Raw genomic sequence first — 27,387 nt, 5'->3', positions numbered from 1 at the left:
GCAGGCTCCCTGCCGAGCAGAGAGCCCCGATGCGGGACTCGATCCCAGGACCCTGAGATCATGACCTGAGCCGAAGGCAGCGGCTTAACCCACTGAGCCACCCAGGCGCCCATAAAACAGATTCTTAACCATAAAGAACAAACTGAGGGTTGTTAGAAGGAAGTTGGCAGGTGATTGGTTAAATGAGTGATGGGTATTAAGGACAGCAGTTGTTTTGATGGGCACTGGGTATTATATGTTAAGTGATGAGTCACTAAATTTTAATCATGAAACTAATATTACACTATATGTTAATTAACTGGAATTTAAGTAAAAACTTAAAAGTATAAAAAAGTTAATTAAAAAATAAACTGCTGTAAAAAAAGCCACCAGTGGGGAGTACCCCATAAGCACCATTATTATTATTGTTACGAAGACATAGGTATGCCTTAGATTACACCATAAATATATCACTCAATATGTGATAGACACATATATATACATATACATACATAAGCTGCATTTATATTTTGTTCATATTTAAATGCATTAGGGGAAATGCATTTAAATGCATTAGGGAACATCTTACTGAAAGAAATCCTAACAGGGCACCTGGGTGGCTCAGTGGGTTAAAGCCTCTGCCTTCAGTTCAGGTCATGATCCCAGGGTCCTGGGATCAAGCCCCACATCGGGCTCTCTGCTCAGCAGGGAGCCTGCTTTCTCCCCTCTCTCTCTGCCTGCCTCTCTGCCTACTTGTGATCTCTGTCTGTCAAATAAATAAATAAAATCTTAAAAAAAAAAAATCCTAACAATACTTTTGTCACAAGAATAATTGGCTAACTTATTATATGATTTATTTACTTATGGTTTAGAACATGAAAGTAATATAGTCTGGTAGGAAAAATTTCAATATCTCAGAAACCTGTAAATTTGGGGCACCTGGGTGGCTCAGTGGGTTAAAGCTTCTGCCTTCGGCTCAGGTCATGATCCCGGGGTCCTCGGATCGAGCCCTACATCGGGCTCTCTGCTTAGCGAGGAGCCTGCTTCCCTTCCCCTCTCTCTGCCTGACTCTCTGCCTACTTGTGATCTCTCTCTCTCTGTCAAACAAATAAATAAAATCTTTAAAAAAAAAAAAAAAGAAAGAAACCTATAAATTTAAAATGGAAAATTCCCTACTTCAACCTTCTACTTCTAAGCCCCTGGGCTATTAACTGTTAAGAATCTGGTGTGACACTTTTGGGGCACCTGGGTGGCTTAGTGGGTTAGGCCACTGCCTTCGACTCAGGTCATGATCTCAGGGGTCCTGGGATCGAGTTCCGCATGGGGCTCTCTGCTCAGCAGGGGGCCTGCTTCCCTTCCTCTCTCTCTGCCTGCCTCTCTGCCTGCTTGTGATCTCTCTCTGTCAAATAAATGAATAAAATCTTTATAAAAAAAAAAAATCTTTAAAAAAAAAAAAAGAATCTGGTGTGACACTTTCAAATATTTTTGTTTTTATATATACACATATAAGATTTTTTCCTCAGAAAATGGATTTATACTATATCACTATAGTGCAACTTTCATTTTCCTTAAAAACAGATCACAGACATCCTTCCATGTTAACGCACAGAATCTTATCTCATTATCTTCAATGATTTGCATAGTATTCCAACATACTATTTTCCCATTCCCTCTTGCTATGCTTTTAGGTTGTTTCCAATTATTTGCTATTACAAAGAATGCTATGATAAATCTTCTTATACATATCTTTACGTACTTGTGTGAACACGTACATAGTATGGTTCTTGGAAGTGAAATTATTTTAAGGATATAAACCACCTACATTTTGAGAATTGCTAAATTGCTTTTCAAAAGATTTATACCACTGGTCCATCAGCCTGCCCATTTATGCCCACACTGTAAACTGGATGTTTAAAAGCACTTTAGTTTCCTGATAATCTGACAGGAAAAACGCATCTCTTTAAATTTTGATTTGTATTTTTTAATCACTAGCGGATTTACCATCTTCTATGTCACTAGCTATTTTTTAACACCTTCTGTGAATTGCCTTTTCATATCACCTGCCAATTTTTCTCCTGGAGTAAGAGCTCACTGTAAATTAGATACTAATTTTATATCTAATATACATATTGCATTTTGTTATGATGAAAATTTGTTTCCTTGCTTTTAAGTTTTTAGTATTTTTTATACAGAAATTTCTACACAGTTAGGTGTTTCTCTTCCAGATTTTTTAAAAATGTTTTATTTCTTGCTTAGAAAGCTTTTCTCTATCCCCAAATAGTAAAATATCCTCCCATATTTTTCTTATTATTTCATTGTTTTACTTTTCACATTTACTTCTTTAATCATGGTATATATCAAACTGTTTTTAAAATACACTTGCACAAGACTTTTCCCACTAATTTTATGGTTTAGTCATTACTATACTACATTGCTACAAGAAAGCCTTACATAAGTTTATGCAGACTATCTGCTAAGCTTAAGAAAGCACATCAACCAGTGGCCCTAGTCTTTTCTACATGTAATTTTTATTCAACCTCTTTTTATATTGAAAATCAAATCAAAATCACCCCAAATCAACTTTCCTAAACCATTTAACTATCACACATTATTAAAAATTAGCATTCAGAATTATTGCATGTTGGTTCTGCCTATATGCAATCCTCTTTCATAGTGCTGTCAGTCCTGCAGAGAATATGCTCTTCATTTAGATCTCTGCTTCAGTATCATCTCTTTAAAGGTATTTTCCATGGCCATCCTATCAACCCTCACCTCCCTCCATTCTTTTGACCTGTTTTTTTTTTTATAGTCTTACCAGTACTTGAAAAATTGTACAGGCTTGCCTATTGCCTCTTACCATGAGGTCAGGGGCTTGATCTTGTTCACCACTGCATGTCCAGCACCTAGAACAACTCAGATATATGTTGAATAAATTATAAGAGAAATCCTCAAGACATTAATATAAAGTCAAAAATAAAAAATACTAGGTATGCTTGAAGTGGTGACCCTTTGACCTCTCAGTCATTGGATTTAAGCCAATTAACCATGTGTTAAGAAAAAGAACAAACTGAAGAACATTCATGTTTGACAGATCTAGGAATTCATGTCAGTTTTAAAAATAAATTTCTGGGCACCTGGGTGGTTCAGTGGTTAAGCCTCTACCTTTGGCTCAGGTCATGATCTCAGGGTTCTGGGATCGAGGCCTACATTGGGATCTCTGCTGAGCAGGGAGCCTGCTTCCCTTCTCTATCTCTGCCTGCCTCTCTCTGCCTACTTGTGACCTCTCTCTGTCAAATAAATAAATAAAATATTTTAATAAATAAATAAAAATAGAAAATAAATTCCTCCCCCCAAAATCAAACTATCTGGTTTGCGCATTTTGTTTCTATGCTTTACTTCACACTACTAGGGGCTTATTAAATACAACAGAGCATACTTATATATTGGAATACTAAGCAACCATTAAAAAAAAAAAAGCTATGATACAAGCACATTTATTAATAAGTTTGTAGGGGCTGGGAAGCATGCAAACAAATATTTAATTGTAATCCCTCTTTCATAAAAACTAAAGTATCTATTACATGTGTGAGTATAAACACATTCTCTGGGGAGATATACATCAGAACACTAACAGTGATTATCTCTGGGTAATAGGATTAGATTTTATTTTCATATTTTTCTTTTCTGTATTTTCTCATTTCTCTAAAGTAAACATGTACTACTCCTATAAAAAGAAAAAATTGTTACCATAGAGGAATGTAATAATGTGTGATGGAGTGGACTTGCCAGCCTCCTACTAAAATGCCTTCTTACTCTGCAGAAACTGGAGAGCTAAAAACTCATTTCTTAGATTCCTTTTGCAGAAAACCTAATGTAAGTTTTGAAAGTCAAAAGTAAGGCCTGTTGCTTTAGCTATTCTGAGTGACAGAGTTTATTCTGAGTGGCTTTAGCTATTCTGAGTGTTTAACTGTGGAGAGGCTGAATTTCTTTCCAGTGCTAGTATAACACAAAGTTGCAGCACATTCATTCCCAGACTGCGGCACCTGCAGCAGTCCTAACAACAGGGAGTCCAGTGGGGAACCCCTTGACTGCTGCAGATGTAGCAGTTCTGCTAGTTCGCCAGTAACTAAGTTTTGCTGGGAGTCATTCCTGGAAACCCAAACTTGAGCCTACTCTTCAATATCTTTCAATAACCCTCTAACAAACTAAGTTTCAAAATGCTCTTATAACCCCATTCCTCTTCAAATAGCTAGAGTAGTTTGTTTCTTGCAAGTAAGTGTCAATGATACAAAAATGATAAATTGCATATCATCTGTTTTAAAAATAATATATACTACGTAAAGCTATTTTGGAATATGCAGGCATGCAAACACAAAAATGCACCCATACTGGGAAAAAAAGAATCACTAAATACACTAAAATGTCAATGTAGTCATCCCTGATGGTAGAATGATGGGTAATTTAAATTTCATTTTTGCTTATCTTTAAAATTTTTTAAAGGAAAAATCTTAAAAGCCTTTTTTTCCCCAAAAGACACAAAATCCTCCTACGGCGGCCGGGGGCGGGGGGGAGTGATTTCTGAATGTATCTTGAAATGTTTTAGGCAACTAGATTAACAGAAGTTATTAATCTGCATGTAACACCATCATACACACAGAATATGTATCATGGTCTAAATAGGGGAGCAAGTCCCCATGGCTCACGATCTAACAACAAATTATTTGTCTATTCTAGTGGCATAGTCAAGCTGACTGCTCTCTGTTAGAAAAAGGGCAGCTATCTTGGGAACTAAACATATGAGGTGAGACTAGCCAGTGCAGCAGCTGTTGGCAAGCTTTCTGTGTTTATGATAACAAAAGTATATTGCTTAAAATTGGCTCGTTATTGGGGCGTCTGGGTGGCTCAGTGGGTTAAAGCCTCTGCCTTCGGCTCAGGTCATGATCTCAGGGTCCTGGGATGGAGGAGCACGTCAGGCTCTCTGCTCAGCGGGGAGCCTGCTTCTTCCCCTCTCTCTCTCTGCCTGCCTCTCTGCCTACTTGTGATCTTTCTGTCAAATAAATAAATAAAATCATAAAAAAAAAATCTGACTCGTTATTTAAAAAGGCACAAAACAGAATGGAAATGCCTTCACCTATCCAAGAGTTAAATGAGAATTCAGAAAATAAAGGGCAAAAGTGAAAAGAACAAAGGAGACTTTCTTTTAAATACTCCTGTCAATACATCTTTTCAAGAAAGAAAAAAACTTCCCACATAACTGACATTTATACATTTCTGGATTGCTCTTCATTCATCCATTTTCTCTACCCACCAGCTTCATGACTTAAGACCCAGACAAAGACAAATTGTATTTCTTTATTCACTGGCAGACATTATCATGAAGGATCACAATGCATTTACATTTATCAAAGAAGAAGCAGATAAAAGAAACCGTTCTTAAGCTATGGAAATTCCTATCAAAGAATTTTATTAGAATTAGATTAGTAAGAAAATATCCTTACACCTATTAACAGTTTTATAAAGCTATTTTTTAATGTCATTTGATACTGGTTACTCTTGTTAAAAGCATCTTTCAATGATAAGTTTTTAATTTTTATAAAGAAATTTTGGATCTTTTATGGTTATTGCTTTCTTGACCTAAGAAACCTTTGGCTACCCTCAAGTCACAAAGATCACCTACGTTTTCCTCTAAAAACCTTTGTACTTTAGCTATTAAAAAAAGGTCAATGATCCACCTCAAATTCTTTTTTGTGAGGAAGGGGGTCTTGGTTCATTTTCTTTCCACATGGAGGGTTAGTTGTTCTGGCCTCATTGAAAAGACTTTCCTTCTCTGTTGAATTGCTTTGCAACCTTTGTCAAAAATCAGGTAACCATATAAAGGTGGATTTGTTTATAGGCTCTCTTCTGATTCCACTGATTGACTTTGTTGTTGATCCTTATGCTAGTATCACACTGTCTTGATGACTGGATACTATTGACTATAATATTCCTTGTACTGCTTTACAAAATTTAAGCCTCTATAATATAGGGTATATAAGGGTACCTGGCTGGCTCATTCAGTAGAGCATGCAACTTTTGATCTCAGGATCGTGGTTCAAGCCCCACGCTGGGTGCAGAGATCACCCCAAACTAAAAAATCTTAACAAAAACAAAAACAGGGTATATAAATTAAGTCGAAAATAATTGGGATCAAGAGAAGCCTAAAATAATCCTTAATAAATCACTTTTTAAAATTTTATCATGGGTTTGAAAACACTCCATAATTACTATTGTATCCAGAGCAAAATATATTTACCCACAAACAAATGAAAAACTACAAATTCCTCTTTATTATTTTCAACTGAAATTATGTGTGAAAAATATTTTATTAATTTTTCTACTCAATTCCCACCAGATTTTTTCACATTAGTTACTTAGTAATACCACAGTGTAGTAAGTTTTAAAATAATCCTTAAAAAAAATTCATGTGTTTGAAGCCAGAAGATGAATACACAGTCCCTCTTCATGTTTAAACTTTTCCATAATAAACTGTTAAAAAGTCATGCATCAATTTCAGAAATGTATCTAGTTTAAAAAAAAAAAGTAGATAATTTCCTTTCTAAAGAGAAGTTCCATAAAATCCCCTTTAAAGTTTAACTATGAAAAGATTAAGAGCAAGAGTACAATTTTTCCATAAAATAAAAAAAAGCAAATCCCAAAAGTAATTTTTAAAAATCCATTGTGAGCAGACTGTACATGGTTCTTGAAACTATTGGGCTGTACCAATTTCATTCAAACTGGCAAAGAAGGATCTTCTACCACCACATCCTATTTTTTTTAAAAAGCAGATAGCCTAAACTGTCAAACCTCTGATTTTTTTATATACAGCTTAGCAGCCAGAAAATGCTGCCAGACTGAGAGTAACACCAAAAATCTTTTAAGATTTATCATTTATTCTTAACCTGAAATTCTACTTTGAAGCACAATACTTATACCTTCCTAAAATTATTCTAATAATACATAAATAAATAACCCCAAACACTTAAAAATTCTGCTAAAATAAATTGAATGTTTATTACTTTTTCTTCTGGCAGCAATGAAAATCACTAGAATCTATACTTTTGTCTTTTCCAAATGATCTGCATTAAAACCATACTTTCTCGAGACAAAATTCAGTTTTAAAATCCTCAAAATGTTTAGATATAATAGACAAATACTGATTTTTTTCACTAATGATGAGAAACAAGAGATCTAATTTAATCAAGATCTGACATTCATAAGTTTTAAACATGTAACTGAGCTAAAAGATCGAGATATTGATTATAATAATTACAGGTAGAGAATATCATTTATGCAATTTCTAGGTTCATCATGATAGTATATATCCAGAGAACTTCTCTTATATATAAGAGAAGTTCTTGGATCCAATGTCAAATAATGGAATTTGGGCAAGCACTCTTAATATCACTTTTATTTAATATGCACTACATGCACATGATGCAGGCTGGGAAAGAATCCATGCATTAAAGACAAGACAGACTGGTACTATTGCCAAACGTGCATTGAATCAATTAGAATGTGGCTCAAAGTTCTTTATACTTAATGGTTTCCATGAAAATAAGTGCAGAAGCAGAAATATGTATGCATCCCAAAGCGTCGTCTTCATTTGGTTTCCTGTGCTTTCTTTGCATTCTGTTTTTCTTTTGCCTAGAAGTTAAAGGTAGTATTCTATAAAATCTTAAAAGTCCATTTTAGATCATGTTAAAATGTGTGTACATGGGCATACTTAAGCTGAAAGACTTGAAATTCATTGTTTTTAAGACTTCTAGAGCATTCGCTTTCATAACTCAAGACTTGCAACATACCACTGCTGGACAAATTATAGTTATGCTCTGCCCCTCAGTAAAAAAGGATCATGTGTGGTTTACAGTTCTTTCTTATCTGCAACTGAAATGTATTATAATTGTAATCATTTCAATATACATAATTACTCATTCCACAAAGTCATACTCATTCATAAATGCTTCAAAACAATATATTTACCTATGTGCCCATTTCTCATTCAAACTGAGTATAAGAAAAATACTAGTTTCTGCATAGTTGGGATTAACAGAATATCACTGAAGGATCACATATCTGTAGTATTAATAAAATTTACTTATAGAACCTAAGAAAAATGCTCTCATACCTTATTTCATTTGATCTTCATAACAATTATATAGCTTGAACCCAGTAACTCTATTTTATTTTTCAGCAGATGAAGACAGAGCTTATTGATTTCACACTTGAAAAAAGTCACACCGCTAGTATAAAATAAAACCGCAAGAGGTCAAAAGACACCTGTTCTATAGTGGTGCTTTTCAACGTGCATACCAAAGACCTGGGTAACCCTGTTATAATGCTGTTCAATAAAATGCCTGAGATTCTAAATTTCTAATAAATTTTTAGGGGATACCAATTCTGCTGGTCTTCAGATGACACTTTGAGAAATAAGATTTTAGAGAACTACAATATAATGTTCTTTCCACTATGCCACTTGAATCAGCAAGGAATAGAGTTTTGCTATTATGCAACTAAGAAAAAAAAAACTTCCTTGGACGGAAAAAATAGGGTAATTAGAACTACAATATTTTTATAATGTATTAGGTAGTATAATTATCATACAGCTATATGATAAAATAGTGTTATTCCTTAGAATATATTAAAAGGAAATATACATACTATATCAAACTGCTTACATAAACATTTTTAATTAACATAATTTATAATTTGATATGTATATAATTTTTATTTTTAAGATTTTATTTATTTATTTGACGGAGAGAGATCACAAGTAGGCAGAGAGGCAGAGAGAGAGAGAGAGGAGGAAGCAGGCTCCCTGCTGAGCAGAGAGCCCAATGTGGGGCTCGATCCCCAAACCCTGAGATCATGACCTGAGCTGAAGGCAGAGGCTTAATCCACTGAGCCACCCAGGTGCCCTAATATGTATATAATTTTTAACAAAGAAGCTGTTTCTAAATAATAAAAATAAAATTTCTGATATAATTTGAAATAAAAATATGTATTTTTCCCATATTGATCTCCGAATATACTCTGAACATACAGACTGTTTAGTAGGATTAACAAAAATAAACTTACTGGTTTATAACGTAAACTTTATAACATAATTAAATGAGCAGACATATAATGCAGAGTGTGCATACATTTATTAAACTATATAATTCAGATAAAAATAAGTGAAATAAGTTAAAAATAATTATTACCATTTATTGAGGACTTATTTATGTACTTTATAGATCTGATCTCATTTAATCCTCAAGAATGTGAAGTAGGTATGATTCCTAATTTATAGATGAAGAAATGGAAACTATAATAACTTGCCTAAAAGCACCAGCTAATAACGTATCTTCAATTTAAAACCCAAAGCCTATATACTAAACCGAAAGCTCAGACTTTGTTAAAAATAAAAAACAATATTACATTTCTAAATAGTATGAAAAAAATGTTCTATACAGTATGCTAATGAAATATCAAAATACACTGACCCAAGTGGATAATTCTGTAACCGTAGATATCAATGTAGATATCACTGGGAATACCAACTGTTCTTCTATCTTATTTCCATTAAGGAATAGAAGAAGTAAGTTCTAAAGATTATTACCAATTGAATCGTAATGTTTTAGTAAAATGGGGACAAAATTCAACATTGTGAAGGTGTTTTGAATCCCTCCAGGGCAATGGAATCTATGATTTTACATTATGGTAGGTTATGGATGATTGTTAAAAACCTGGAATAGATAATGATCCAGAATTACTAGGTTAAGATAAAAATATTAAAAGAATTATAAGTATACCTGAACTCAGTAAAAGTTTCACAAATGAAATTTTCACCTAGCTGATTTTATATTTTAAGAAATAGATTTGGTATATGCCATAAGAAATTTTATAACTATGTATTTTTAGGTTATTTCCTGAGCAGTTCTTACGTAATGCATATTTAACGCCTCAGAAGATTAGAAGCCTCATGTAACAAAAATACTTACAAGGCTAGACCTTAACCTAATTCATTATAGCCATATGGCTTCAGGAGAATCAAAGTCTTGATCTTTTCTTTATTATTCTATAAAATAAAAAGATTTTCAAACGTAAATATTTTTATGCAAGCACAGGCTCTAAGCAACTATCTCAGTTACTCAGGAATCTGATCTTGGACAGGTTTGGCCATTTACCTTACTGCCAAGAGTAGCCAAATTTTTCCTCTTTGGTTCCCTCTCCCTCTTTTATGCTTTATTCTTTTATTATTTTCCCTTGGCATAGGGGGCTGAGGGGTAGGGGAGGAACAGTTAAATGTACTAATTCTGAGTAATTTCAACTTACCCATTTCTGTATTCTACATGTTATTTTTCTTAGAAGTAGTACTATTAAGCAATTACCACTGTTAAAGATTTTGTATTATATATAATTACAAAATCTCATCATTATTTTTTTTTATTTGTAACATTTGTGTTTATCTGCAGAAAGTGATATTCAGTATGATACAATGATTTTTTTTTTTCAAAATGAGATGAATACATTTGTGGTTAAGGAAGCTGATTTATTGGTAGAGAATATTGATTCTAACCATGGATTTAAAATTTTGTGGCTGTGAAACTTCAAGTGGCATAAAGCTATTTAAGAGCTACTCTGTGCTCCCCCAGGATCTTCAGCATGAATTGATTCTGGCACTTACTAGAACAATCCTATTCAGCACAATACTATAATTGTTTATTCCTTTCTCCAACTGTATCATGAACTGCTTAAGAGAGAAGAACGTGTCTTAATTATATGTACATCTACAGACTTTAAGAAGTTCTGGAATATAGTTAAAGCTAGATAAATGTTTGACGAATAACTTTAAAATTTCAAAAATTTTAATCAAATAATCCATCTGAATTTCTTTAGATTCCTTAGGAAACATTCCTTAGGGTATAACAGACTGATTCCTTTAAAGGAATTCCTTAGGGGCTAACAGATACTGCATATACACAAGGAATAAACATAATTTCAATATTGCTTATCCAATATTATTAATCAAAGAATAGTCTGAAGAAATAGGCAAAACGTAGATGAGTAACTATCCCTTCAAAAAAAGATGCAAACACAAGAACACACAGAGCTGGTGTCCCGCTAACACAAGACATTCATACACTGCCACCCTGTGTCCAAAATGTGAAGCAAGAAATTATGGTTCCAATGCTTGTTCTCCCTACTATGCTTTCAAAAAAATCTGGGGATATAGTCATTAAAAAACAAAAATGGTTGTTTTCCTAATTTGCATCAAAAAGTTTATCCACAGGCCAATTTTAAAGCAAAATACACACATTTTAAATTCCTCTAATAACATTTGTCTGGCCTTTAGTAATATTTATCTTGAGTTAGAATCTGATGCAACAGATCATTTGATTTAACACAATGCTATTTTATTATTATTTTAATATTTTTAATAGAGAAATATTTCATACTGTTTCATACAAAGAACACAGTATCTAGGAACTTCTGAGAATCACAGAACCCTAATTGTTTAATTTAAAACTTTTAAAATCAGTTTCCCATCTTAGAATTTTTTAACTTTAACACCCTGGGATACATGAACAGAAAATCGTATGGAAAACAGTAGACTTAGCAGTTTTCTGCAATAATTTGTGCACTAAGTGCAAAAGCAGAACACACATGTTTCAGGATCCAAAACACTATCTCATTTCCTTTTGTTTACGATGATATTAAAAAAGCTGGGTTGAAATGTATCTTTGCTTCAGAAATTTTAAAATTAATAAGAAACATACCAACCATGTACTCTGCTCTTAAGTTAATGGTCCAAAATTTTATTTGCCTAGTAGTGTCTTTTCAAAGTGTTTCTCAAAATTTAGTACACAAACCAGCTGCATTAGAGTCACTTGGGGTAACTTATTAAAGATTCTTTCCCCTATCTGAGAAGAACTGAGGAGGGACCAGGTAACATGTATTTTAAGAGTATCCAGCAATGGTCACTTTCGGAAACACTGACTTACAGTATGAACTTAAAAACAATTTAATTGCATTGCAACTATGCAATTATTTTATTTAAGAGCCTTATACTAAGGAAAAAATCTTAGAAATCAGCATTTTTCACAAACGTATGTGAACTTTCTTTCGGGGGAAGGAATACTAGCTTAGGAATGAATTAAAAAATAAAACATTTCTTAGTCTAAGCTATAGTTATTTTTCCCCCTTCAGTGTCCATTCTAGTTTTAAATTACATGATAATCCAAATTTTTCCTAATATAAATAACAAGAAATCTACTGTTTCAGTCTTTAAAATCAAAAATTTGCTTTCAACTACCTTAATGGCACCTGGGTGGCTCAGTCAGTTAAGTGTCCGACTCTTAGTTTTGGCTCAGGTCACAATCTCAGGGTCATGAGATCAAGCCCCATGCATCAGGCTCTACATTCCGGGTGGAGTCTGCCTGAGATTCTCTCTCCCTCTCCCTCTGCCCCTCCCCACTACTCCCTAATAAATAAATAAAATCTTTAAAAAATATTTTTTTGCTTTCAGCTTACAGACAGGAAAATTTTAAAATTTTATTCTAATATTAGGTACAACCTAAGTTCTTAACACTAAGGATTCAGGACGGCTAAAGCAGTGCGGCAATTCCTTATTTTATTTTATAATATCAGGTTGAACTAATTCTCATCTAGAATATAAAGCAATAACTAAAAGCAAAAAAAAATTGAAATGGGAATGCTTCAACAAATTTTACCTCTATTCAAGTCAAGATGTTTACCTTGTTTTGGGGGAATCAAAATCTAATTTAAGTATTCATCAGTAAAATACTTACCTTTTCTACTAATGGTATTAACTGTTGGTGTTCTGCTAAAGTCTTTAATAATTCCATAATGAAAGGCAGGTAATTATGCTTCCTTCTGATATTTTCAATCTGAAAATAAAACAAATATCAAACCACACTAAGTTTCTGACATTTTGATCTTTGCATCCAACTCAAAACAGAAATGGGAGTAAATTTTCCATTCTCACAAGAAAAAATATTAGAAATAATGAGATTTCATCTCCATGAGAAAAAAGACTAATACAACAAAACATGTGACTTTCTTGGGTGTGGCTTCCTACTCTTGGCCTAACAAATAACACTTTTAAAAGTCTAAAATTATTTATGAAAACTTAAGAGGAAAGTAAATTTAAGAAGCCCACATGATAAATTAACACTCTTACTACTACAACTATACAAATAATCAGGTCATACCTAAAGAAACCAGCTTTACTTTGTGATCAAGAACAATCTTTCTTTCAATTACTTTTAATCAAGAAAACAGACTGTAGGGACAGATCTGTACTTCAAGTGAAAACCATGCACTGACTCCTGGGTATTTACCCCAAAGATACAAATGTAGTGAAAAGAAAGGCCATCTGTACCCCAATGTTTATAGCAGAAATGGCCACGGTCGCCAAACTATGGAAAGAACCAAGATGCCCTTCAGCGGACGAATAGATAAGGAAAATTTGGTCCATATACACTATGGAGTATTATGCCTCCATCAGAAAGGATGAAAACCCAACTTTTGTAGCAACAAGGATGGGACTGGAAGAGATTATGCTGAGTGAAATAAGTCAAGCAGAGAGAGTCAATTATCATATGGTTTCACTTATTTGTGGAGCATAACAAATAGCATGGAGGACATGGGGAGTTAGAGAGGAGAAGGGAGTTGGGGGAAATTGGAAGGGGAGGTGAACCATGAGAGACTATGGACTCTGAAAAAACAATCTGAGGGGTTTGAAGTGGCAGGGGGGTGGGAGGTTGGGGTACCAGGTGGTGGGTATTATAGAGGGCACGGATTGCATGGAGCACTGGGTGTGGTGAAAAAATAATGAATACTGTTATGCTGAAAAGAAATAAATTTAATTAAAAAAAAAAAAAGAAAGAAAGAAAACCATGCATTGTCTAGAGCACCCCTCCCAAGTTATGTGATTCTAGTTTGTTACTGCCCTTTCAGCTATTAAATATTCTGTCTGGGAGAAGTTCAATTTACTTTCCTTTTCTCATAGGAAAAAAAGTTTACATTTTTAGTAAATTCAACATTCCTTTACTTCATATAAATTTGAGCTGCTTTAACTTCTTATTTTAACTAGTTGTGATATCTTACAGGTTCCTTCAATTAATTAATCAATTAAATAAAATCTTAACACATATTCATATTATAGCAGTAAGAGAATCATTTTACCTTTCTGAACAGACATTTTCAAGCAATGTAGTAGGTAAAGATTCTGAAAACTTAATCTGTATTTTATCTTAGGCTAATATTAAAACTTAGTGATGAAATAACCCTGCATTAAGAACATGTAAGTGTTGGGTACTTATTTTTATATACCACATAAAATGGAAGATAAGTATCTAAACTTTCATCCCTTACTTTCCTATCTTCCATGAACTTGGAATTCTCTGGAACCAGCCCCTACTACTTTCAACTGAAGAAATCCTACAGTCCAAGGTTGATTTATTTAATTTAACAGTCATTTATTGGCTGGTAAGTATGATGCAAAACACCATGCTAACGCTTTGTTGAGCAATAAAAAAGAAAAAAGGACAATTCTTGCCTTCAACTGAGCTTCAAATGAGTAACAATGATTTTGATACACATGAGAAATGACATAACTACCATTTCCAAACTTATGCAAAATTCAAAGTTCCTTCTACTCTTCACTCTCTCTGAAAAAAGCTTATCAGACTGCAAGTGAAAGAGAATGACAGTCTTAAAGACAGACTTGCTTTATATTTGACTCTGAATTATACAAATGTTTGCCATAATTAAAATTAAAAGTTTTTTTAAAACCCTAAATAACTGGAAAGGAAAATAAAACAAACGAATCCAATTGTGCATTGGTGATATACCCACACCAAGAGAAAATTGGGGACAGAACCACATCAAGAAAAAATTTTTTCAAGTGAATTTAAAAATAGTAATTTAACTGTATAACCAAAATGGGGTATACCCTAAGGAAAAAAATAAACTTCAGAAAAAACTGTATTGTTATTAACACTAGTATTGCTACTCTGAACCTTTCTATAGGTTTTATATATATATAAAATATACATATATTATAAAGAAAACAAGTCATTACGTTAATATTGTTAGGAATCAAGACTTTCAGCTTAAAAGAAGAAATGCAAATGGTTAATTTCAAGTATAATGCCCTTTAACTCATTTTTTTTCCTTTTAAAGTAGGCTCCACACCCAACATGGGATGGAGCTTGAATTCATGACTCTTGAAGTCAAGACTCTCATGCTCTAACAACTGAGCCAGTAAGGTGCCCTAAGCCCTTTATTTCTAAATTTGAAATTTATTTCTAAATTTATTTCTAAAATTTTTACTCTAAATTGAAGAGTAAATTCACATTGTACAAATTCACATTGTTTTCTCTTCAAAACTAAAATAAGAAGCAAACAAAAATGTATTCCTTAGCTTTGAAAAGGCCTAGATATAATGACTAATCAGGATCACTGAGTACCCAAATAGTGATTTCTAAATAATATTTCCCACCAAAAGAACCCAAGGTTTCTTTAAAAAAATGGCTAATCCAAGTCTGAAGTAGGAAATGTTCAAGAGGAGTCTGAAACATCTTGTCATACTAGAAATCAAGGAAGCTATCAAAGATGAAGAGAATCATATCAAAAGGACTTAGGACTTGAATTGGATCCTAATAGCCAAAGATAAGACAATTTGATCATTTATTGCAGTGAACTGAAGCAACAAATAGGTTAAAAATTTGTTCATAACAATACTTCAAAAAAAAAAAAAATCAAAAGAAAGAAACCTCACTAGTTACACCTTTGTGGGGTGCCAAGGAACCAAGGAACCAAGTCATTATTCTGAAAACTAGTAAATGATGGGTAAAACAATCACGTATTCAACATATCTTCATGTCAAAATATACTACTCTATATTAAAACAAAGGAACAAATAAAATAGAAAACATACCTTATATCTTTTTAGTTTCTGTACTTCTTCTTCAATAAGCATCTGGTTTTTGGCAACCTCTGACTGAATAGCACTTAACATATTACTACCCTGGTCTGTATCCATGGGTTCCTCCTTAGGGTAAAGAAAAAAAAAGAAAACAGCATACCCTAATGATTGAGGCTTGAATCCAAACTATTTTAAAATGATAACACAGTACAATTATTTTCAAATTTTACTTTTTTTCCTTCCTTCGCTATAAAGATTTTATTTATTTATTTGAGAGAGAGAATGAGAGGAGACATGTTAGCGGAGAAGCAGACTCCCCAGTGAGCAGGGAGCCCCACGCCGGACTTAATTGTGGGACCCCAGGATCACAACTCGAGCTGAAGGCAGACGCCCAACCAACTGAGCCACCCAGGTGCCCCTCAAATTTTACTCATAATACTGGTGACAGAATACCAGTCTAATTGCAATGTTAAAGAACAAAAGCCCTAAGAAAGTGCTTCCCATATTCCTATGTTCTACGATAACACATATGAATTTTTACCTAAAAAAAATCTATACTGCAATATACTATAGTGCTATAATCTTTTATTCAGCCACAAAATGCTTGAATATGCTATTAAGAAAATGTCACCTAAAGAATATAAAGAAGATATTATTACCAATTATCTTCTCCAATCGTAATTACAACAAAAAAACAATTACATAGACTAGTAAAGATTTTATGTAAATCTAAATGTACCCAATTAATTCTGTTAAAAATATAGAAATATATTCTAACTTGCTCAATTTCATAATGAAATTAAATAGTTAATTGCTAACACTTACTTAGCATGTAATGTTTGTCAGTCTGTTTTAAGTTGTTTACATATATTATCTCAGTTAATCCTCGCAACAGCCTTCTAAGGTAAATACAATTCACTTCATTTTAATTTAAGAAATTGAAGCACAGGGGCTCCTGGGTGGTTCGGGCAGTTAAACCACTGACTCTTGATTTAGGCTCAGGTCATGATCTCAGGGTCATGAGATGAAGCCCTTCATGGGCTCCTTGCAGGGCACGGAACTTAAGATTCTCTCTCCCTCTCCCTGGCCCCCTACCACTCGTGAGCACGTGCTCTCTCTCTCTCAAAAAAGAAAGAGAGAGAGAGAGGGAGGGAAGGAGGGAGAAGGAAAGTGAAGCACAAAGAAGTATATTCCAATTCACACATCCACTACGTGGCAAAGCCAGGAGCTAAATCAAGGCAGCCTGACTCGAGTGTGTTCTCTTCATCACCACTCAGGACACTTGATTAAATCAAGAAGGAAGGAAGGGAGGAAGAGAGAGAAAAAGAAAGAAAGAAAGAGAAAAAGAAAGAACAGAGAAAGAAAAAAACAATGAGATCGGATAAAGAGAGAAAGAACAAAGAGAGAGAATACCTTTCCTGAGACAACTGAACTAGAACTTTGCACTTAAAAATGTGGTCACAAACCTCAGCAAGTTGTCTTTGTAACTCTGCTATCTTCTGTTCGTATATCATTTTTCTGTCAGACACAATGGCCATTAAGTTAAATCGAATTTCGCCTTCACTGTACCTAAAAAAAGTTAAAGTTTATAATGTAATAAAGAATTGTAACACTATTACAATTAAGATCTATTGTGACTACCCCATGGCTCTTTAGGATAAACACAAATACTATCAATTGGCTACAGTGAAAATTGACATTTAAAAAAAGCTTTCATATATGAAAGGCTATAACTGCAGGAAAAAAACTAGCTAAATTTAAACACAAATATTTTTAAATGTTCTAAAATAAAATTATATCACTAAACATTTGAAATAAAAAATATTTCATTTTCCTACTTTCATAAGAAATATGGCAACCATCATTTACTTCAGATCTCATAAAAAAATAACTAAACTAAGACCTCCCAGTTGTTGGATTAATTATTATGGCATTTTGGTGGTAATTAACTGTATTCCTAACTACATACTTTTTTCCAAGTCATGATGTAGCTGCCATTTTTAGTCCATATATTTTTATATTTCACTTATACTTTACATTTCATTATAAACTATAAAATATTGTATAATATTTTACTAATATAATGTGGTTATATCCTGTTGCAAAATTTCTGAACGCTATTTTATTTTCACTACTCTGATACCAGAGTATCACAATGAGACATCTCACAGTTTAAGTTTATTTATGGTAACGATTGACATTAGAATTACTGGTAAGATGTGTAAGTGGTGCTTAATCAAGATGAAAATATACAGAAAATCTAAGCCCGTTTTTGCATTATATACTTAACGACAATTTCGCATAGTTCTATTCACTGAAAGAGTATAGAGCACTATAACTACATGCTTTAAACCATGTAAAAATGTTTTTAAAACTCTGCTGTGGACAATTATCATATGATCTCACTGATATGTGGAATTTAAGAAACAAGACGACAGAGGATCATAGGGGAAGAGAGGAAAAAATCAAACAAGACAAAACCAAAGAGAGAGATAGACCATGAGAGACTTAATCTCAGGGAACAAACTGAGCGTTGCTGGAGGGGACGGGTTGGGAGGCATGGGGTGGTTGGGTGATGAACACTGGGGTGGGTATGTATTGTAATGAGCACTAGATATGACATAAGATGGATGAATCACAGACCTGTACCCCTGAAACAATATATTATATGTTAATTAACTGAATTTAAATTAAAAAAAAATAAAATAAAACTCTGCTGTGGAACTTCCATTTCCTCATTTCTCTCACTAAGAAAATACCAAAATAAAAACACCAGACATAATATATATTTTTAAAAAGAAAACGAAAGCATAAATTGAACATTCTGAAAGGTGGAGAGAAGGCAGAGAAGCTAGGGAACCAGGACCCAAAAATAACACAGTGATGAACTCTGTGAGTTATCTTATATGCCTTCATATAGCCTAGACCTGGAGTTAAAGAAGCCAGCAGCTAAGAAATACCAACAGGCACAGACAAAAAATGGACGAGAAAAGGTCTATTCCTTCTATCCAAACAGGAAAGGAGCAACTCACGAGACAGAAAACTTTTAGATAATAACCACTCTACCATAGCTAGACACAACCCGAAAAAAACTGTGCCCCAACTCTACCTACCAGCAAAGACCGAATAGGGACATAGGACTCTCATCCCTGTGGACAATACTGACACCTATTTGCACCTATTTGCAGTATCTAGAAGAAACTAAAAGGGAAGCCAAGTGGGAAGTCACTACCATACAGTGGTAAAGGAGCCTCTCCCTCTCCAGTGACAGTGAAGCCATGTGGTAAGCAGTAACAAGGCATTCCTACTCCTTCCAGCAAGGGTAGTATCAAGTGGACACTCTTTGGGGGCCAGAACTGCCCCAGCCCAGTAATAACAAGGAACCTCTTCCCATCTCAGGTATCAGTGGAAGCAGAGTGGAAACCTGAACATCTACTCCCACCTGGCAATAATGAGGTAACATCCTGATTTACTCAGCCAGAGCAGTGCCCATATAAACCAGCTTAACAGAAATTTCATTTAAAAAATCCAGAGTCTTGGGACACCTGGGTGGCTCAGTGGGTTAAGTGGCTACCTTCGGCTCAGGTCCTTGGGATCGAGTCCCACATTGGGCTCCTTGCTTGGCGGGGAGCCTGCTTCTCCCTCTGCTTCTGCCTGCCAATCTGCCTGCCTGTGCTCTCTTTCTCTCTCTCTCTGACAAATATATAAAACATCTTAAAAAAAAAAAATCCAGGATCTTTTTATATAAAACTACAAATGTCTAGATCTCAACCTGTAATCATTTGTCATATTAAAAATGATGAAGATCTCAACTCAAATGAAAACACTAATCAGAAGAAAACAGAGCTGCCTATATCACTATGAAATAAAGTAAATTTCAAAACAAAGAAAATTTACTCGAGAGGGACATTACATAATGATAAAAAGATCAATCCACTAAGAAGAAATAATGATAAATGTTTAGTTTACACACCAAACAACAGACCTGCAAAATACATAAAGTAAAAACTGATTAAAACTGAAATGAGAAGTAGACAAATCCAAAACTATCCCAATCTGCAATGACATGATTATGAAGAAAATGCCAAGAAACTCACAAAGAACTTCTAAAGCTGGTGCATGAGTTCAACAACGTCAAAGTATGCAAGAAAGAAAATAATCAACTGTGTTTCTACATACTAACAATAATCAAAGAAATCAAATATGAAAATAAATTATCATTTGTAATCACTCAAAAGACTCAAGTACTTGGGTACTTTATTATCTGACAAAACATGTACCAGACCTGTATGCTAAAAAGTACAAAATGCTGAATAAAGAAATTAGAGAAGATCAAAGTAAATAGAGAGACAATACCATGATGTTCATGGACAGGAAGACTCATCATAGTAAAGATGTCAATTCTCCCCAAATGGATAGAAATGTTTCACACAATTCCTATCAAAATGCCAGCAAGAATTTTTGTAGATATGCACAAGATTATACTAAAACTTATCTGGGAAGACAGAGGAACTATAACAGCTAAAACAATTTTGAAGAAAAAGAATAAAGTTGTAGGTATCAGTTTATCTGATTTCAAAATTTACAATACAGCTACAGTAATCAAGACTGTGTAGGACTGTCAGAGAGCAAACAGGTCAACAGAACAGAGTAGTGAACCCAGAAACAGACACATAAATACACCCACCTGTTATTATAATGCTACCAAATTGTTAGAGGAAGGATAACAAATGGTGCTAGAGTAAATGGACATGCACAGGCAACAAAATGAACTTTGACTAACTTCACAACATGTACAAAAATCAATTCAAAATGGATCACAGACTTAAATGTAAAATGTTAAAACATAAATTATTTAGGAAAAAAAGACAAAATCTCAGGATCTCAGGCTAGACAAAGAATTCTTAGATTTGACAACAAAAAACAATTCATAGTAGAAGAGAGTGATAAATTAGACTTCATTGGGATTAAGAGGTTTTGCTCTGTGACTGTACTGGGAGAATTACGGGATAGGCTACAGACTGGGAGATAATATCTGCAGGCAACATGTCTGATGAAGAACTAGTACTATCTATCTAAAGAAACTCAAGGCTCAACAGTCAAAAACAATCTAATCACAAAATAGGCAAAAGGCATGAAAAGATTTTCAACATCATTAGTCATCAGGGAAATACAGATTAAAACTATCATGAAATATCACTACCACCTACTATAATGGCTAAAATAAAAAATTTTGACAAAACCAAATGCTAGTAAGGATATGGAAAAACTGGATCACTCATCCACTGTTGGTAGGAATGAAAAATGATACACTCTGGAAGAGTCTGGCAGTTTCTTAGAAAATTAGACATGCATTTACAACTCAGCAATGGCACTTCTGGGCATTTATCTCAGAGAAATGAATACTTATGTTCACACAAAAATGTGTACACAAATGTTTACTGCTGCTTTATTCATCACGGCCAAAAACTAGAAGCAATCCACATATCCTTCAATGGGTAAATGAGGGAAAAAAAAAGAAAAAAAAAAAGGTCCTACCCATACCATAGACTACTACCAACCATTAGAAAAGAATGAACTACTTATTTACTTAACAACCTGGATAAATCTCCAGAAAATTATTCTGAGTGAAAGAAGCCAATCCAAAAAGTTACATATTGTATGATTCCATTTATATAACATTCTTTAACTGAAAAAAATGATAAAACTAGGGATTAAAGATGGGAGGGGAGAGTGGCAACAGAGGAAGTGGTTGTGGCTCTAAAACCGTGACATGAGAAATCCTTGTGCTCATGAAATCGTTCTGTACCTTGACTGCATCAGTATCAACATCCTGGCTGTTGACACTGTACTCTAGTTTGATAAGATGTTACCACTGCTGGGTAAAAGGTACATGGGATCTCTCCATATTATTTCTGTAACTGAATGTGAATATATAATTATCTCAAAACAAGGGTTTTAATTTAATTTAAAAATATGCTTAAAAACAACTCCACAAAACAACCATACAAAATATCTAATGGAGATCTGCATGTTTAACCTTTATAAAGAGGACACATTACCATGTAGAATTTAAATATTTCTGAAATAGATTTCCTGAACATATTAATTCAATCAAAAGTAGATGTTCAAGCACTGCTAAAATAATAATAAAATACAAGATGAAAGAAAATGTTTAAAAACTAGAATACTATGCCAGTGAGATTAGCTGAGCATTTACTTTTGTATCCTTTTTTCTATGACTGGCCTCACTGCGCTGATCCAGTCATCTTGATTGCATGCACCTAGAAAGAAATTTGAAAGCAATTAAATCAAATGAAATCAACAATAAAATTATTTCAAAAGTTAGTCTAAAATATCTTTTTATAAATATTTTGGAAAATTCAGGATGGTAAAAATCCTTTTAGCATAACAATGTTAAGCTTCAATTTAAAGATAAAGGCAAAGAAAGCATGAGTATAATTTGCATTACTACATTATTATATCACTTAGCAGGTGCTCAACAAATGTATGGAAAAGTAATTCATTAAGGAGTTATCCCATTAATATCCACAACTTTGTGAAATAAGAATACCATTTTACAGTAGTAAAACCAAGGACTAAGAAAAAGAGCACACAAGTTAGTAGCAAATAAGGATTCAGTTCTTATCAGCCTGACTCCCCACCATAACTATAAAATAAAAAACTGAAATCTATACATAATGCAAAACTAATTCTACCCAGTTGTATTAATCCTCTTTTTCACCATAATTTTTAGCACAGCCACTAGATGTATAGCAAAACTAGCTGTTCTACTTTATCTTTTACTTCCTTTGTATTTGAAGGTTCTAATAAATACAGAGTAAGTGACCAGATAGAAGCCAACAGAGAAAATACAGAGATCAGCTTAACCACCAAACTACAAAAAACTTCAAAAGAATTTTTAAAAATTCTATTTTTCTGTGACATAAAAAATTAAGTATTTTTAAATATAGAGGTAACATATAAATCTTCATAGATGAATTACTGGTTCTATGCAGGGGACATGGTCAAAAAGTATAAACAAAATGAACCTAGGTTCATTTTTTAATCTAATAGAACTACAAAGTTTTATGAACAGCAGATAACATTAGGTTTAATAAGAACAGGTTTTGTTAAAATTAAAATGAACCTAATTTTTTAAAAAGAACCTAATTCTTTAATAAGAACAGGTTTTGTTGAAATTAAAATGAACCTAATTTTTTAAAAAGGGAAACTTAATGAGCTAAAAATAAAGAGTTAAAATTCTTTGTGAGCGTGTGATTTTAGTACAATATCAGAACTACCAATTTTACCCTTACCTTGCTAACCATTTATCATTTTTGCTTAAGGTTACAGATGGATAGAATTGGGACATATCTACCCTCTGGTCCAAAGAACAGCATATTATTGCACTACTTAAACAGAAACTTCAGGGGCGCCTGGGTGGCTCAGTGGGTTAAAGCCTTTGCCTTTGGCTCAGGTCATGATCCCAGGGTCCTAGGATTGAGCCCTGCATGGGGCTCTCTGCTCATCGGGGAGCCTGCTCCTCCTCGCTCTCTCTGCCTGCCTCTCTGCCTACTTGTGATCTCTGTCTGTCAAATAAATAAACAAAATCTTTTAAAAAATAAAAAATAAACAGAAACTTCAAAGAAAAACACTTTTGTAGACTGTTAAACCCTGAATTAAAGTGATTCTGAATGATCCAATTCTAAGTGAAAATATTTTAATGCAAAATGGTAAGAAATGCTTACCATCTGTTATCAGTAGGTTAAAAATGACAAGAATAACTTAATATTCACTAAAAGAAGTAGCTTTTTAAAGTTACCTGGAAAATTAAAAAAATAAATTACATAATCTATCCATGGGTTAAAGAAATTTTCTCTTAGAAAAAAAATTAAAGATCCCAGTCAAGCCATAGTATTAATATGTCCTTCCTGTTATTTAACCTCACAAAGAAATGAAAAGCTTATGACTTTCATGACATTATACTACCTTACAGTCACCTTCCCCTTAAAATCTAAGCAGAGGGGCGCCTGGGTGGCTCAGTCATTAAGCGTCTATCTTCTGCTCAGGTCATGATCCCAGAGTCTTGGGATCGAGCCCCGCATCGGGCTTCCTGCTCCAAGGGAAGCCTGCTTCTCCCTCTCCCACTCCCCCTGCTTGTGCTCCCTCTCTCGCTGTGTCTCTGTCAAATAAATAAATAAAATCTTTTAAACAAATAAATAAACAAAATAAAATCTAAGCAGCATTGTGGCAAAAACAAAGGAGAATACACTATTTTTTTTTTGTCAAAAGTGCAATACTTAGAACAGGAACCAGATTACCTAAATCAATTGGTCCTTCTCTTAATCCATCTAATTCATACAATCTTCCATTGACAGGAACATAACTGACAAAATGAAAAGCATCTTCTTCTTTTGCTGATGTCTTTGCATCAAATTCAAACATTTGCTGTCTTCAGTGAAGAAGAAAAAAAAAATAGTGAGAGACAAACAAGCAAAAAAGAACAAGTGTTTATTTAATAAAAAGTCTCTTTACCTGGCAAAACTGTTGTGTACTTGTCGGATCACATCTGAATTGCTCAGTGCCAAACCTTTCATCTAAAATAAATTGTTAAAATAGCCTATTAAAAGGAGAACTATTACAAATAGGACATTTTAGGAATAATAAGAGTATACTCACAGCTGCATCAAAACTTTGTGAAAATTCTTTAAATTCTGATAATGTCTCTCCCAAATGGACATCTTGATGGGTACAGTTCAATAACACACTTACTATAGCTTGGGTAGCACAAGCATTGTTAATTACCTATAAAACATAAAAGCAAAAATATTATTAATTTATTTTTTAAAAAGCAGCTTTTAACTAATGACAATGCCCTCTAAAATATGAATAACGCTAATAGTTTTCAAAATGTATTTCATATAGTCTTAACATAAACATAATAAACGTGTTTAATTCCATTCTAATGTATTTTCAGGAATTTGCTGCAATTCTGGAGTTGAGGATTCTAGGAAACCAAATAAATTAAATAAACTCCTAACATCAATGAAACCAACCAGTTAGGGTAATAAGACAAATCCTTCCTAATCGTAAACATAGCTGATTAAGCCAAAATAACTTGTCCTCCCTCCTATTCATACTTCTTCCCAAATTTGTTTCTGCCTCTCCAAATTTCCGTATTCAGCATAAGCTCCAACTCACCTAGGTGGCTTTTAGAGAAATTATCCAACAACAATTGCTATTAGTTTCTACCTTCGAGTTCCTAGAGAGGATACATTTTGTCCACACATTTTTTTCAGCTCAGTCCTATACAGTCTTTACAGAGCTGTCATCTAGTTGTTAACAATTTATTTAGCAAATTATGTGGACCTTACATTTTAGTAAGAGTGAAAAAACATGTAGATAGCACGTACTATGTGCCAGGTACTTTTCTAGGCACTTCACGTGTATTAATTCTTTTAATTCTCTCAACAATCTATGAAGACGTAGTAATATTATTATCCCCATTTTACATTAGTGGAAGCTAAGGAACAGAGAAGTTAAGTAACTTGCCCCAAGGACACAAAGCTAAGTAAGAGGCAGATAGTCCCAGTTCTAGAATTTGTGCAGTCAGCCACTATGTAGGCTGGCTCAGCCATTATGTGGTCTCTCTAACGAGATTATAACCTACTGTGGTCAAGGGCTTCTTCCATATTTCCTATAACCCCTATACAGTGTTGAGATTATAGAGCTAGAAAGAACCTCAGATGATCAGTGTGAATACCACCAAGGTTAATTATAAAGTTGAACTAAATTTGGTGAATGACCTTTAAAAAAAATAAAGTTTAGTACTATTGCTGTTTATTTTGTTACTACATTATAATTAAATACTATTTTCTAGAGTCTTTCCAAAATGCTAACTCACTTATGTGTTTACAATTTAGCAAGCTATTTATATCCTGCCATATTTCTGAAGAAAAACTTTCAATTATCTTCTGTATTTAATTCTCATAGTCCTCTACTTATTACATTTCAATGAATAAAGGAGACTACATAAAGGTTTGGTTTACTAAAACTTAGTAAGACTCAGTGTCCCCTTACCTTGGACCAAATTTATCTGGGATGAAATTATCTGGGAATGGGTTGGTAGGAGCAAAGTTAGAAGAAGTTAAAATTTATACTCATTCAAACATTCTTTCAAATTCTCACATAAGGACATACTATGTACCCAGTGCCAGGTTAGATGCTGAGGCTATGGCAGAGAATACTCTCAAGCATTCCTATAATCTAAGGACTTCAAATCTGTAATCCATCACTTTAGAAAACTTTTTTAAAGAATTGGGGGAAAAAGCTCCTTCCAAAGTAATCAAGTTACATATGTTAAACATGCATTTTTCTTATAATCAATTTCAATATTTTTTTTAAAAAATCCAGTGGTTAATACTTCCCCTTCAATATTAATAATGATACACACTGTCTATGATTTACTACAGCTTATTTTGTGTATGAAGAATAGTAATCGTGGTGTGCCTGGGTATAAAAATAGCTTTCCAGATTTAAAAATGAGTCTAACGCCACCAAGTGGTTATGCTATATATAGCATAAAACTGCCAAAAGAAAGACCTTAAAAAGGGTACCTCCATACAGTCATTCACATATTCACTAAACACCTACAGTGTAGGTGTAGGTGTGCCATACATTGTAGTGTGTGGGATGCACAGTGAATGAGAGAGAGGTCTTTCACCCAATGAAACTCACATAAGAATCATCTTACATCCATCTATTTGGAAAAACTTTTAGTTCCTGTCATAAAAAATTCACTGCAGCATAAATTATTTTACAGTTCCCAACTTTTTAAGTCTCTAATTTATCCTGAGTATTCTATTATATGCTCTGGCATGTAACACATTTTCAAACACAGTAGTACAGTTCAACAGTTAAAAAAAAAAAAAGGCCAGAGTAAGAGGTCACAAGTAGGGCTGGCCCAGAAAGAACCTTAAGAATTTGGTTTGAATTCCTTTGAGAGAACATATATTCTTTGGTTCATCCAGGCTCTCCCACTCCCTGTTTCTTACAGACAGCTCAGTTCACGCATGCATGTTGCCAACCTGATACTACAGCCATTTGATTAGCAACCCCTGGACTACAGAATAACTTTTCTCATAGTTTATACAAAAGAATATAGTGGGTGCTCAGAGGAATGCTCCTAAAATAGTTTTAAGTACTGCATTATAAATCACAGTCAATTTTCACTAAGTTGTAGTTATAAAATAAAAATGTTTTCAGTATTTGTTTATAGTCAAGGGGAAAAAAAGGTTGAGAATGAAACTGTGGGGTCCTAAAGGGACGGTGACTCTAAAATAAACACAAAATCGAAAAAGTATATATGTCCTGCCTATGAAAAATTTAGAAAAAAGTCCATACATGAAAAAAGAGATGAACAGAAATCCAAA

At 33.7% G+C, this 27,387-nt stretch overlaps 1 protein-coding gene across 6 annotated transcripts in view; it reads right to left on the bottom strand.

The window, feature by feature from the left end:
• Positions 1-5,311: 5,311 nt before the first annotated feature.
• UCHL5 (ubiquitin C-terminal hydrolase L5) overlaps positions 5,312-27,387 on the bottom strand; it is a 44,219-nt gene continuing 22,143 nt past the window's right edge. For 3 of the 6 annotated variants that reach the window (XM_013055581.2, XM_004751496.3, XM_045081148.1), the window contains 8 exons: positions 24,635-24,760; positions 24,491-24,552; positions 24,277-24,407; positions 22,173-22,236; positions 17,419-17,521; positions 15,965-16,078; positions 12,810-12,908; positions 5,312-7,662 (listed from right to left, as the gene is read on the bottom strand). In XM_013055581.2, the coding sequence (XP_012911035.2) occupies positions 7,618-7,662; positions 12,810-12,908; positions 15,965-16,078; positions 17,419-17,521; positions 22,173-22,236; positions 24,277-24,407; positions 24,491-24,552; positions 24,635-24,760 (744 nt within the window). In that variant the 3' untranslated portion in view covers positions 5,312-7,617. The remainder of the gene's footprint in view (positions 7,663-12,809; positions 12,909-15,964; positions 16,079-17,418; positions 17,522-22,172; positions 22,237-24,276; positions 24,408-24,490; positions 24,553-24,634; positions 24,761-27,387) is intronic. The other 3 variants (XM_045081147.1, XM_045081149.1, XM_004751497.3) reach the window with 1 other exon arrangement.

This window comes from Mustela putorius, unplaced genomic scaffold (assembly GCF_011764305.1).
Source record: "Mustela putorius furo isolate JIRA1106 unplaced genomic scaffold, ASM1176430v1.1 tig00000508_pilon_pilon_pilon, whole genome shotgun sequence".
NCBI classification, from domain to species: Eukaryota; Metazoa; Chordata; class Mammalia; order Carnivora; family Mustelidae; genus Mustela; species Mustela putorius.
The sequence above is the reverse complement of the archived record's forward strand: the minus strand, read 5'-3'. Positions and strand labels throughout refer to the sequence as shown.